The sequence below is a fragment of the Thamnophis sirtalis genome, unplaced genomic scaffold (genome assembly GCF_051295495.1).
Source record: "Thamnophis sirtalis isolate CommonGarterSnake01/CBP01778 unplaced genomic scaffold, rThaSir2_p1.2 scaffold_5, whole genome shotgun sequence".
NCBI lineage: Eukaryota > Metazoa > Chordata > Lepidosauria > Squamata > Natricidae > Thamnophis > Thamnophis sirtalis.
Genome location: NW_028261385.1, coordinates 71,663,473 through 71,678,377, shown reverse-complemented (window position 1 = coordinate 71,678,377; position 14,905 = coordinate 71,663,473). Strand labels below are relative to the sequence as shown.

Here is a 14,905-nt window from a genome sequence, read left to right as displayed (position 1 = left end):
CATATAGAGCACTTCCTCTTCCAATTTTTCCCTACAACAATCATTCTATAAATTAGGCTGCGAAAGCGTGTATTTGATTACATAATGTCCAAAATCTGTGCCTTTCGGCTTCCATGGTTGAAACTGACTGGAACCTGGACCTCCCTGTTGCTAATCCCAATATTTTTACAATCCTAGCTCATTTTCAGTGGTAGTGCAGTGGTTAGAATGCAGTACTGCAGGCTATTTCTGCTGACTGCCGGCTGCCTGCAGTTTAGCAGTTTGATTCTCATCAGCTGAAGGTTGACTCAGCCTTCCATCCTTCCAGTAAAATGAGATAAAATGAGGACCCAGATTGTTGGGGGCAATATGCTGACTAAGCTAAATCGCTTAAAGTGGGCTATAAAGCACTGTGAAGTGGCATATAAGTCTAAGTATTATTGGTATTCCTATTATTATTGAGCAAAGAATATCTTTATTTCAGATGGTGAGCAAGGATCCTCCATCCATAGTTTTTTACTCAGCAGAAGCCATCTCTTTATTTGACTGAAGTAAAACTTCAAATGGCCGTCACTAAACGTCTCAATGGAGGGACTTCTGAATTCATGTAGGAAATGAAAACTTTCCAACATGAGGTTATGATAAACGGATAAGGAAAAAGATTTGGATAAATATCCTAGACCCCTGAGATGAAGATACACCTTCTTAAATGGAACTCAATAAGAAACCCTTTCAGATAGGTTTTCTATAGGGCTGATGTCATTTGTCAATTGAAAGCAGCTCTACTTCAAACATCCCGCTACCAGATTAGTTTACACTGCTGCTTTACACAATGGATTAAGTTCATTTGCTCAATCACGTGCAGTTAATCCCCTTAGTCCAGGAGAGATGATAGGGTCTTCAAGATAGTTTGAATCACAACATCCATAATCCTTGGCCACAGTTAACACTGGCAGGGATAACTGCAGCTGTAGTTCAAAACGTCTAGAGCAATGGTTCCCAACCTTTTTTTGGCCATGCTCCACCTAAGCAAAAATCCTGATGCCCCACCTGTGACATATAATTCTAACTTTACTCAAAAAGTGAGCTCTACACATGCAGAGGAAGCCTAAAAGGCCATTAACTTGGTTTAAACAAGGTTCAAATTGCCCCATTAAAAATCAAATTGCCCCTCTGTGGGGCGTGGGCCCCACGTTGGGAACCACTGGTCTAGAAGCACTCTGCTGCCCACCCTCATTTTAGGTAGAGAAAGAAGTTTTCCCACTTGGAAAAAATAAAGTATACCTAGAACATATGTAACTACCAATCTAGTGCAAATCAGAGAATGAGAGAAGTTTTGATAGCAGGGCTAATAATAGTAAATAACATTACAAGATAAAATCATAGGAACATTATTCGGGAAGGGACTCCTGTAAATTACTCTAAAAAGCCTTACCATTGCAAGCGTAGAGGAGCCAGAAGACCGTAAATTAAACTGATTTCCAGCAATAGCCAGAGCAATATTGTGGCTAATCTGGTTTGCTGATTCTTGTTCTTCATCTGGCCATGCAGCACGGCCTTTCCCATTGTGAACATCTGGAACTAAATTGGAAAGAGCAGGTTCTCTGAAAAGGGTTTTCGGCATGGTCCAAAGCATCTTCCATATTTCTCCAGTCAAAGACCTTTTGAATAGTTTATTCTCAGAGGAAGATGTATCAAGAGTGTATCTTGTAACCACTGAAATGCATTTATTTTGTTCTATCTGCTGTGGATTTTGATATTCTGGTCAATGGTCATAGTAAACATAGTATAAATACGTAGCTAAAAACTTCTGAATCTGCAAAACTGAGTTGCAGCACTCCAAATCAATCAGCTGCAGACCTGCTTCTTCCAATCTGTCTGTTTTTCTGACACAAGTGCTAACCCCATGGAAGCAAGAGCAACAGAATATTAAAATATAACCAGGCTGAAAAGCAAAGAAATGCCAGGTTAAAGTTCCAAGCAACAATGACATATTTGAAAATACTTCTACATTTCTGAATAATCTGCATCCTGAACAATATTAAATGAGATGGGCAGTGCAGAAATTTAAGGAACAACAAGGCTATTGCATATCAGCTGGAGTGGGAAGGCAGCCTGTGAATTCTAGCATAAAGCCTACTTTCCATGTGAAAAAGTCCAGCCCTGAAAACAATGTATCTTATATTATACATTTCTTGTGGATTTTTGAAATTTGTCCAGTCCTTTGATTAGGGTGAACTAGACTTTGTCTACCATGTTTTCCCGAAAATAAGACAGGCTCTTATTTTTTTTTTGACCCCCGAAATAAGCACTTGGCCTTATTTTCATGGAGGGCTTATTATTTTTGAGGTGCGACGAGTGTGCTCACCTAATGGCTGCTGCTGTGTTGCAATATTTTCAGGGAGGGCTTATTTTAGCGCATGCGCTCAAAAGCCCGATTGGGCTTATTATCTGGGGAGGACTTATTTTCAGGAAAACAGGGTATTAATATTCCCGCTATTTAAAAGAGTTTTGTGTGCCGTTACATTATGATCCTATGTATGCATGCATCCGATATGCCTCCGGCCTTTATTTTTACAATTCAAGGTAGCTACCTAAGTCTTCCTCTTCCTATTTTCTCCACAATAGCCCCGTGAGGTTTGCTGAGTTGAAAGAGGGTGACTTAAGCAACTTACATGCCTAATGGAAGATTGCAACTCAGAGTCCTGATTTCTACTATAGCATTTTAACCAATCTGTCAGACTGGTTTTCTGTATTTGAACAACAAAACAGAATATTTAGTATAAAACTACCGCTTGTGACTACTCTTTAGAAGGCCAGATCCTGAAGATGAAACTCAAATACTTTGGCCACCTAGTGAGAAGGAAGGATTCACAGGAGAAAAGCCTAATGCTGAGAAAGATTGAGGGCAAAAGAAGAAAGAGACGACAGAGAATGAGGATGGAGTCACTGAAGCAATAGGTGTGATCTTAAATGGACTCCAGAGGATGGTAGAGGACAGGAAGGCCTGGAGGAGCATTGTCCATGGGATCGCGATGGGTAGGACATGACTTCTCAACTAACAACAACAGCTTATGACATCTAAAATTACCTAGTTCTCAGAGCTAGATAACAAAAAGATAGATTTGTTTTCACTCTAGAATTAATTAATTTCTTTACTTGGCAAATTGTACAACAGATAATATATCTCTAGTAATGTTCACAAGTGTTTTAAAACCAAGTCATACTTTATAGCTTATTATGTGACCTTTGTTTTCAGTCTTGTCTATCTGCTTCCTTCTCGTTTTTCTTTTCAGCTCTTCTTTTCTCTCTGACTATAATTGATTAAACCTGCCCCCTCCGTTTGCTCTTTTCCCAATATTTTATGGTGTTCCCTTTGCTTGTCCTGCATTATATGAGCTCAGAGCAGGAACAGCCATGGCATAAATTTCTCCATTCAATCCTGCCTGACACCGAAACAACAGATGGGAGAAAACACAACAAATGCGCTCTCAAAAGCCTCTAGGCATTAAGAAAGCTATTTAGACAGCAGTATAAAACACTAAAAAAGTCATTACCCAAGAAAAACTTGAGAAAACAAAAACAGAGAGATATTTGCTGCATTTATACAAATTGTTGGTGCAAACACCATTACCACTCAAAAGTGTTAAAATTACTGGTTCTTGAAAATATGTAACTGATTGAATCACATCTTTATCACAATTACACAGGAAGAAAGTTGAAAACTGAACACAGATTATATTGTCTGGTGCATGGCCAGTAAGCTAGGAAAGAAATGGAAATTCTCTTGCCTCACAGATAACAAGGGGTTCCCCCCCTTCTTATTAAAAGTTATTAAAACCAGATCCTTAGAAGATGATCTGTGAGTAAAAATTGTGGGCTCCTGTGCAGTTTTATAAGGATTTTGAAAAGACACATCAGCATTGGAAAATGGCAGGCAGGTGATTTGCACATTTGAACATACTAAGTGTTTTGTAAAAATCAGATCCAAAGTACTGTGTCATCCTAATATCTCTCTCTCACTTTGCTATGGTCACTTAATAGATTAAACAATTCTTTGTGGAGCTGTTTTTCATGTTTGTTTAGCCGCTACACCCCATTTACAAGTCCAATAATGTCGATGAAAAGATATTGGTTCATGACATTGTTACCCATTGTTAATTGAACCATGGTTCACTAAACTAAATTTTCTGGGCTTAAGTAATGATCAATTAACCAGATGAGAAGGTCTGCATAACATGCTAGGTTAAACTATGTTTTAGCTTATTCACAGGCAGTTATGTTGTTTGAGGAACCTAGCAAATCCGATAAGGGCAAAAGTACACATAAGCAACACTGAACATGTCCCATTAAGTTTGTGAAACCTTTTAAAATTTCATACTAATGTCAGTACTTCCAGTTCTACCACCAGGTTGGTACAGCTGCTGAGAATTTTCATTATTTAAGGAAAGAATTAGCCCATCTTTTGACAGTCCTCAGCAATGTAAGAAGTGTTGGGGATGGAGTGCCATCTACAGGACTCCAAGGGACAGAGAATGAATTACAAAACTCAGAAAAAAAATCTGTCCAGGGAGCTGGGAATATGCTGAGCTGGTTCAGCTGAGGCAAGAGGAATTTTAAGTACTAGGAACATTTTCATTTCAAAATACTGGGAGGATGTTCATTTAGTTTTAAATGCAGAATGGGGCGTGTATGTATGCAAAAGCTGAAATTGCCATTTTTTTCTTTTCTTCCGTTTTCCTGCAACGAGCGGAAATCAGATAACTTTTCTTATCTCCTGCATGAGCTTTGCACCTAAGGAAACACTGTCGCTTGCTTCAGAGAAAAATGCTATGCCCTCATAAAGTTTGCTTGTTTGTGGCTTAAGATATTTGTGAATGTTGATTTGCAAGTCACACCTCATGGCAGCATTTTGCATAAAGACAGCTAATAAATTCTGTCCTTACATTTTCCATTATCCCTTAGGTAAATATACTTACCTATCATACCTAAATACCTGTATTTAGGCAAATATATTTTGTGGTGGAAATTCATTACCTTACACTGTAATGACAAATTCCTAAATTTCTGCTCTATTTTGTGAGCATACTGAATTCCACAGAGGTCAGAACAACTCATATCTAGCAGATAGTAGGGGAAAACAGTCAACTTTTTATATACCATCTAGAAGACATTAAGTATATCATCATCAATATCATCATCTCTTGCCTGTAAAATCATGTAATTGAGGAAGGGCATCCAGAATTATGCCAACCAGAGGCAGATAAAGTGCAGCAATTTTCACTTTCATTTCTGGCTTCAAACAGGATTTATCCAAGTCATGTGAACTCATCAAGCTGTGGACAGCGCTGACAGCTTTCCTCTGCACCTTGCTTATTCTGCCAAGACAAAAAAAGACAAGGACCCTTTTTAATCAGTTAATCATAGAATAGTCCAAGAAATAACAGGATAAACATAATGAATATGGGAATATTTGAGAGACAAATTAAATATGTCCCCTTTAGGAAAAGAATTTAAGCCATAAATTGCACATGCTTTTTTAAAATTAAAAATACTATTCTCACACTGCTTGAGAAGTAACAAAATATTTGCAAGTTACATTATGCATATGGGAGCATCCTGGCCTAGTAAAATAATATAGACCCAATTGTTTATCCTTTTGGTATATTGGGATTAGGCTATAACATTAGTCCAAATGTTAGAAGTGGCTGAATTCATACAATATGTTAAAGTAAAATGCTTATTAATTTGCTTTGATATTTAGAGTACAGATAGTCCTTGACTTATAACCATTTCTGTAGTGACTGAAGTTACAATGGCACTGAAAAACTGACTTACAGCAATTTTTCACACTTATGACAATTGCATCCTCCCAATGGTCACATGATCAAAATTTGGATTCTTGGCAACTGCATATATTTATGATGGGTTCATGTGATCATCTTTTGAGATCTTCTGACAAGCAAACTCAATTGGGAAGTCAGATTCCTTTAATAACTGTGTTACTATTTTAACAGCTGCGGTAATTCACTTAACAATTGTGGCAAGTAAGGGGCAAAACTGATTTAACTGTCTTACTTATCAATGGAAAATTAGGGCTCAATTGTGGTCATAAGTTAAGGACTACCTGTACTGCATGAACCAAACTTATGGAAAAACCTGACTGAACATTGTATGAACATACCCAACTTTGGTCTATCCATTAAATGATTCTCCATTTACATATTTTCTATCATTTAATCATTTCATAGTATTATGGCTTGGCTTAATCCTAAATCCCTAGATAGACGAAGCTGTAAACTTTTCTACAAACCTGCCTATGGGTTTTGATCTTGTCAACACAGCAGTCAATTCACTTTCTGTTTATTTAAACTCTAATACTACTGCGGAACCTAAACTGTTTTGCAACAATTCAGGGTTAACTGCCCTTGACACTGATTTTTATTTATTTTATTGATTTATTAAATTTATATCCCACCTTTATTACTTCATAAGCAACTCAAGGTGGTGAACATACATAATACTCCTTCTTCTTCCTATTTCTCCCACAACAACAACCCTATGAGATGGTTGGACTGACAGACAGTGACTGGCCAAGTTCGCCTTGGAAACTTTCATGATGGCTAAGATGGGACTAGAACTCACAGTCTCCTGGTCTCTAGCTTGGCGTCTTAACTAATAGATCAAGCTGCCTGATCCTAGCTATATGAAAAGAAGAACTGAGTGGTTAAAGTATTTCAAGAATACGTGACTGAAACCCAATTCCGTACCCATAATTCACGAGTATTGCTTACACATGCAAACCTTGGGGGGGGGGGAGAGAATGAGACCTACCCTTCCCCTTCTGCATCCAAGGTAGCGGACAACTCTGTGAAAAGTAACCCTGTGATGAAATGCTGCTGCCGATATTCTGCTGTAAGCTCAAACATGCTGGCAAGTTTTTGATCCTGGAAACTTGAGCAGGAACTTGAATTCTATAATAAATGAAAGTAAGTGGCAAATGGTATGCTTATATTGAAATCCAAAGCATAGATTTAATGACACAGCATTGTTAATTGCATTTAAATAATAATAATAGAATGATTTGACATAAAGTTCTTTCTTAAATATCACTGCTTTATAACAAAACAAAATCTCCTTAATTTCATCTCTAAAGCATTTTATATGAAAATTGAATTAAAAATCATTTATTAAATCAAAGGAAGAATTATATATATATATATATGTATGTATGTATGTATGTATGTATGTATGTATATATGTATATATGTATATATGTATATATGTATATATGTATATATGTATATATGTATATATGTATATATGTATATATGTATATATGTATATATGTATATATGTATATATGTATATATGTATATATGTATATATGTATATATGTATATATGTATATATGTATATATGTATATATGTATATATGTATATATGTATATATGTATGTGTGTGTGTGTATATATATGTATGTATGTATGTATGTATGTATGTATGTATATATGTCAGCTTTTGTAGATTTTCATGGGTGTAGGTATGCTGATCTTGTTGTATTCGGGTCTTTTCCCGTGGAAGATTTTAATCTTACATACAAGACCTGTGTGTGTGTGTGTGTTTGTGTGTGAAGAAAAATTCAGAAAATTAATGGAATGAATTTATACCTGTATATACACAGGTAAGGCAAAAACTGATCATCATATACAGATGTGCTCTTAGTTGGCAAAGGTTCAACTGATAATATTAAATCATGCCAAAGAAGGAGAAATTGCTGTTGACTTCAGCCAGTTTGTGGGTTATTCCTGAACGTATAAGGGTATGAATATGTTTGTGCACAAACACCTTCAGTTGAATATATAATAAAGTTTTTTTTTTAATTTAACAGACAGAACTGATTGGATCGGATTCCTTTTCCATTCTTATATGGCAGAAGATTGATTTGAATAGCTACCTTCTCAGACAGACTAGATTCTGCTTTTTTTTAAAAATTGGAATCAAGTTCCCCAATTCCTCCTAATAGATACCGTCCCAGAAAACATTAGTGCTTACAAATAACTCAAGATGCCCTTTCTCTGTGTATACTGAATGTATATGAGAAGAAAGGAATTGTGGTTTGTGGATTTATTCCTGTGTTCTGCATGTTTAATGGAATAAATGTATACACAATTTCATTCAAGCATTCAGGCATTCATTTATTACTGAATATGACAAAATTAAGAGGTGATGTCAGCAAACTTTCCCATCTATACAGATGTATGGAGCAAAGGATGACAATGGGGAAAATCAAAGGATAATGATTTATGTCATTATGACATAAAATATTAATGTATAATCAATGAGAAGAAATATGAAGACCTGAACATCGATATATTCTGCATCTGCTAAAGGAGGTACTCCCAATATTATTATTATTTTTATTTTAAAAATAGGGGAAGTACCTGGGATGATATAGAAGGAGAGGGTGATGTTGGAGCACATCCTGAAGTCAGAAAGAAGAAATTCAAATTGAGGTAATGTTCATGACTGCAGAGAATTTGTAGGAACTCCAGCCTCATGGACAACAACACTGGGATATTACTCATTTTATTTGACAACTAGAAAGGAATAATTGCAAAGAAAAGCATGATGAATACTTCCATAAAGAGAGAAATACTTTGATCTTGAAATAGATCAATAAAAATAATAAATAAGCAATACACATTTTCAACTGTTCCATTTAATACTTGCATCATATTAAGTTTAGACCTATTAGACCTTTCTCCTAGTGACAACATTTAATAAAATGGATTGTTTTCTGTTAATGTCATAATTCTCATTACAAAGTAATTCTGTAATATACTTCCTTCATCTGTGCAATTTAAAAATATTGTGTTTTCAATACATGGCAATGGTTACTAGCAATATCTTAGTACAATTGAATTACATGAGTAAAATCTATTGATGCAAAACGGATCTTTTAATTCCAAACAAGCCTTAGGAGAAAAGCAAAATTCCATGGTACTTGTTTGAAACCTCTGTAAAGAATGTTAAAGAAAGTATCTGAAAAAGTTGGGAGGATTTTTATATGTCCAAAATTGATAAATGTTGAGTGTCAGAATTGTTGTACCCAACTCAAAATTAGTTCACTTATTCAGGAAGACCCTATGATTGCACATATGTTGGTCTGTGCCAATTGAGGGAGCATCTAGAGCAGGGGTGTCAAACTCGATTTCATTGATGGCTGCATTAGGGCTGTGTTTGACTTCGGCGGGGAGCAGGGGTGTGTGGCCAGGGGGACATGGCCAGCTCAATGTCACTCATCAAGGCTCCATTTTGGGCCACGACGGCTTCCTGCAGCCCTCTGCCAGTGGAAACAGAGCTTGGGAGGGCCACACGTGGCCTCACCGAGCTCCATTTTCACTAGCAGAGGGTTACAGGAGGCCTTCACGACCCAAAACAAAGCTCTTCCATTTTCACTGGTAGAAAAGGGACTGCGGGTCAGTTCTTCACAGGCCAGATCTAAGCACCCCATGGGCTGGATCTGGCCCCAGGCCTTGAGTTTGACACCCCTGATCATACAAATGTTCTTCCGACATATAGGTTCTAGTCTAGACTTTTGAGTTAATTGTTTGCCCTGACAAGTCTGTTTTCCATGTGTAAGAAGGCTAAGGTAGGGATCTTCTTGAATGAGATATTCACCAATTAATTACCAAGCTGATTTGAATGATTTAATCAATAACTATGGAGATGGAATGTTTGTCTCCACTCATATTTTGACAACCTTCAGTCCCCATCAATATTAGCATGATAGAGTTCATGAAAGTGATGATAAATTGGGGAACTGAGGATTTCATGCTTATGAATTCTAGACTGAGGCCATTTCAAAGTCACAAAATAGACTTCTAACTTGTGAATTCTTAAACACTTTCCATCAGCCAAAAAAAAAAAACTTGGTAGGAGTAGGCCTGAGAAACAAAAATCTATATTAGCCCTACCTCCATGCTGCTGGTCTTAGGAGTATTGGACTATTCTCCAAATGGGCAGCTTAGGTCCTATTAGTGTGAAATTATACCCAGGAGTTTACCCAAGAGTTATAGACAAAAAGAAACAAGCTACTGAATCTGCAGGCTATTTTAACCTTTCTCTCCTTACATTTGTTACTAGATTTAAGAGAACCATGGCATAATAACTGGGAAAAGCCCATTTTTAAAGCCTCACTTTAAAAGCTTCCATTTTTTGTTTGGTTACCACACTGCCCAATGAAAAGTTTTTAGGAATATGAAATATCGAACGCTATTATCTGATTTTCAGCCAGCTAAGTAAGATATTTCTATAATAGGATATTTGAATTTTTCTTATGGGCAATGGACCTCTCTCTGTTTTACACTTAAGGCAGTAATCTAAAATCAAATCTCTGCACACTTGAAAGTTATAGATTGGGATGTACTATTGCATGCCCTTTATTTGAGGGATTTTTATGACAAGGCCTACCTGATTGCAGTAGTGTTTGATGAGGTTAAACACAAATCCACGGTCCATTAAAGAAAGAAGATCGTACAGGAAAAATGCCAAGCTAATGTTGATCTTTTCTGCCTGTTCACTTTCCTTAAAAAAAAAAAGAAAGAAAGATTATTGCCCCCAAAACAAATGTGCTATGTGCTCTGAGGTAAAATAATTATAGATTAATTATTGCATAATAATTATAGATTAATTTAATTATACATGAACTAAAATGACACGTGAGAAAAACTCTCACACGTAAACTTTTGCCCACTGGGTTTAGATGTACCACAACATAATGGACCACACAAACAAGTTCATCAATACCCAGAATACAAATGTACATTAAATGCAGTTAGTGGCCCAAAGACCAGTATTCTGACTTACTTGGACTAAAGTTAGTTAGGTAAATGTAACTGGCTCATCATGTGCAATTCATTCTAGATTCATTCTAGGATTCCTACACGTCACAGACAGCATGAATACTTGACACATGTTTGGCAATATAAAGCCTGAGTGAGTTTAATAAAAGAATGTAGATGTCAAAAATGTAATAATGATTTGGGAAAATCTGTAGATTTCAGGCTTGTTTGGTTAACTAATTGTAACAAATGGCTTTATAAAACATAGACCAGACATCTGATAATATCCATTTGTCAACTGACATTTTGGATATTGCAACAAATAACTAGAATAAAATATTTTAATCTGACTGGATGTTGATACTATTCAGATTAAATTTATGAAGTATGTAAGAAAGTATGAAATGCCTTCTTTGGAAACTTGGTGGTGCAGTGATTAGAATGCAGCACTGCAGGTTAACTCTGCCCACTGCCTGGAGTTCGATTTTAATAGGGTTCAAGATTGACTCAGCTTTCCATCCTTCTGAGATCAGTAAAATGTGGAGCCAGATTGTTGGGGCCAATATGTTAACATTGTAAACTGCTCAGAGACTGCTGTAAAGTGCTATAGAGCCATATGTAAGCCTAAGTGCTATTGTTATTGCTTTGTCTTTTAGATTATAATTTGGTATTTTCACCCTATAGTTAGAGTCATTACAAATATATATTTAACCTATCAAGTTATTTTAGAATACCATCATGGCCCAGGACTCAGAGTCTGAATCTGAAGAAACTGTTCCAGATGAACCAGTGAAATGTCAGCCTCAGGAGACACCAGGCCAGGGATTACTGAGATTGATCAAACATAGGTATCATCAGAACAGTGAGTTGTCATATGTTGAGATCTACACCCAAGCCCTCAGTCTTATAAGTAGAGCAGAGAGCAGAGCAAATATATTCAGCCAGGCTCCTTGCCAAGTAACTATCTTAATTATAGATAGCTAGATGCAACCTGACTTAAGAAATAGTCCTGACTTATGCTTCTCTGTTGGAAAGAACTGTCTGATCTGCTCTGGTTTATTGCTCATGTATATTCTCACCTAACATAGTGTGTGTATGTGTGTGAGCTTGAAATATTAATATCAACCTGAGAAGGATGCACTCTGTCTCCTTGAACTTTTAATTTGGTTTTTGAAATCTTAGCTTTTTTTGGTAAATAGTTTAAAGATATTAATGGTATGGTAGCACTTGGTATTGCATCTTTTCAGAAAATAATACCGTGTTTCCCCAAAAATATGACAGAGTCTTATTTTCTTTTTACCTACAAAATATAGTTTGGGCTTTATTAGGAGGGGAGGGTTTATTGTTTTGGGGTTGCTGGGCGGCTGCTCTCTTGCAAGCGGGCTTCCAAAGAGCTGGGCACAGCCTTATGGGCGAATGGCTGTGTTGCGCTGTCGCAGCAGTGCAACACAACAGCCATGAAGCAACCACGCTCATGAGCAGCCACCCGGCAAACGCCCTTTGCAGGCGGGTGGCTGCTCATGAGCGTGGTTGCTTCATGGCTGTTGTGTTGCACTGCTGCGACATTCACTGATCTAGGGTATCGTCAAGTCGCATGAGTGTCTGTTTGCTGCCGCCCGGCTCCCACGGCTTGGCGCCTTCCAAATGCCAGTGAATGGCACTCTGCATGGCTGGAGAGGGGGGTTGCATGAGCGGCTGTTCCACTCGCGCTCACCCACCTCCCAGCCTCACGATTCATGGCCCAGCTCTCATTACGGAGCCAGGGCACCTCCTCCACTGCCGCCATCCCAGCCTGGCTTTTTCTGTGGCTTCCAACCCGAGTCTTTTGGCAGTGGCCGCTCTACGCATACGCTCTATGATTGTGGGCCTGCTCCTTGCAAACCGTATCCTGAAGGCGCCAAGCAACGCGATCACCTTTGCCTCCCCCCAGGTTCCCGCAGCTTGGCACTTTTGGGATACTACTAGGTTGGTGAGCGGCACTCTGCCTGGCCGGAGGTGGGGGGTTGTCCAGGGGGCTTATATGCAGAGGGCGGCTTATATTTTTGCCCACCAGAAAAATGTGACATGGCTATATTATGAGGACATGTTGTATTTTCGGGGAAACACGGTATGGTCATTGCATTAATCAGACAATTTTGTAGTGTTACTATCAAAGCTTATTGATATTGTACAGCCTTATGATTTATACTCTGCTATATTATAACTTAAAACATAATTTACAAAGACCCTCTTAGTCACGATTGCCATCTGCTCTTCAAACAAAAGTTATGATTCCAGAAGTATCCTCATATTGTATATCCGGTCTATCTGAAGAAGTGCACCTCTATCCAGAATCAAAGATAGTAAATTCCTAGATCCAGGTGGCCTCAAAACTCAAAGCCTTTCAGTCTCTCTCTGGTAATCAGAAAAAAGGCAATGATCTAGAATTCTAACATGAACAATCTCTCTGGAATAAAATTATACAATTGTGAGATTTCTTTGAGCTTCTGTTTATTTTAGATTGTAAAATTACCTTCTGGGTCTTCATTGAAAGTGCAGCAATCTCTGAGGTAACAACACTGACAACTGTGGTGATGTCATCTTTGAAGCGGTTGGAAAATCGAGCTCTGCGGGGAACATCCTGCTTCTGTACATTGTCAACATACTGAGCCATGCTTTTTACCTCAAAAAAACATCAACACTGTTTATCAAATGTGAGTTTGTAAACAATGACAAATAGTAGAGTTGAAAGAATTCCCACATTGTGAAGAATTCTTTCTCTATATTTCATGGAGTGATAACATTTCTATATTCTGTTCCAAAAATTCTGCAGCTAAAATAAAAACTTGCAATGTACCTGTTAAACCTAAATGTGGGATTCCATTCTAAAATTCTTAGGTGTATAATATAATCTGTATTAGATGTATTGCTCAACTATTACAATTAATAGTATATACATTTCCTACTTTTACTCATACATGATTTTTTTTTAAATGCTATTTAACCACTGGGACCCTCAGGGACCCAACATTAGGGGTTGTCTTCTCTGCTGCTTATGACTAGAATATCAATAAAATTCTTCCAGTGTTCTGCACAATCACATAAGATTAATGTGTTTGATGTGACACTGGATAACTCTAAACAGTTTAATTCTTTTAACATACATATGTATATGTATGTATATTTATTTTAAGAATAATTTTTCACTTACTAAAAAAAAAGTTCCTTTCAGCCAGTTTATATTTTTGCATATTTGATGGATTTGATGGAGATATCAATTAGATTAATAATATAGAATAAAAATTTTATTTTAATTGACTAAAAGAATACTATTACTTCCTTGAAAGCTATTCCCATTTGATAACTTCTCTCCTAACATGCTGTAGACATTTATTGTTTGCTCAGGAGTCATATTTCCTTATTACCTAGTGACGGAAAGGAACTAAATGCTTATTGAAATGCTAGTGATGGAAAGGAACTAAAAGATATTTGTTCTATTTTATTTGGGTTGAACATCAAATCATATACTCTAATTTCTTTTACTGAAAATTAAAGGACCATACAAAATCTTACCAGCAATTCAAAGAAGAACCAAGAATACTTGAAGACTGCTTCTCTCACCATGCTTGTGCTGACCACCATCTGAAGTGCGATCTCTTCATGAAAATGCTATACAGGATATTAAAACCCAAATGTGATTACCAATTGACTTTCAAGGTTAGATTTCAAAGCAGAACTCTGAAAGGAGGAGATCCAAAAGGGAATCTTTTCATATTAGCCCCTGAACACACATAGGAAGCTAAACATTAAGAAAGCACACAATGAATTGTTGGCAGCAAAATAAAATTGCCCAAAAATAATAGCTGAAGAAGTGGTAAAAAAAAGATTGACTATTCTAACTGTCATACATTTTGCAATGGCAGAATTAGGACCAAAAGGCAACCTTAGAAAAGAATGAATTAGTAGATAAATAAACCTTACAGCACTGTATCAGTAGTCATTTTTCCAAGAAAAATTAGAAATAATTAGTGATAATTGCATGTATGACCAACACATAGGTGGTCCAGAATGAAGGTCTAAATCTTCTGTAGCATGCAGTT

The 14,905-nt window shown here is 37.0% G+C and overlaps 1 protein-coding gene across 3 annotated transcripts in view; it reads right to left on the bottom strand.

The window, feature by feature from the left end:
- DOCK8 (dedicator of cytokinesis 8) overlaps positions 1-14,905 on the bottom strand; it is a 99,951-nt gene that overhangs the window by 27,010 nt on the left and 58,036 nt on the right. For all 3 annotated transcript variants that reach the window (XM_087716013.1, XM_087716014.1, XM_087716015.1), the window contains 7 exons: positions 14,379-14,474; positions 13,339-13,488; positions 10,456-10,569; positions 8,424-8,579; positions 6,814-6,953; positions 5,188-5,357; positions 1,415-1,560 (listed from right to left, as the gene is read on the bottom strand). In XM_087716013.1, the coding sequence (XP_087572139.1) occupies positions 1,415-1,560; positions 5,188-5,357; positions 6,814-6,953; positions 8,424-8,579; positions 10,456-10,569; positions 13,339-13,488; positions 14,379-14,474 (972 nt within the window). The remainder of the gene's footprint in view (positions 1-1,414; positions 1,561-5,187; positions 5,358-6,813; positions 6,954-8,423; positions 8,580-10,455; positions 10,570-13,338; positions 13,489-14,378; positions 14,475-14,905) is intronic.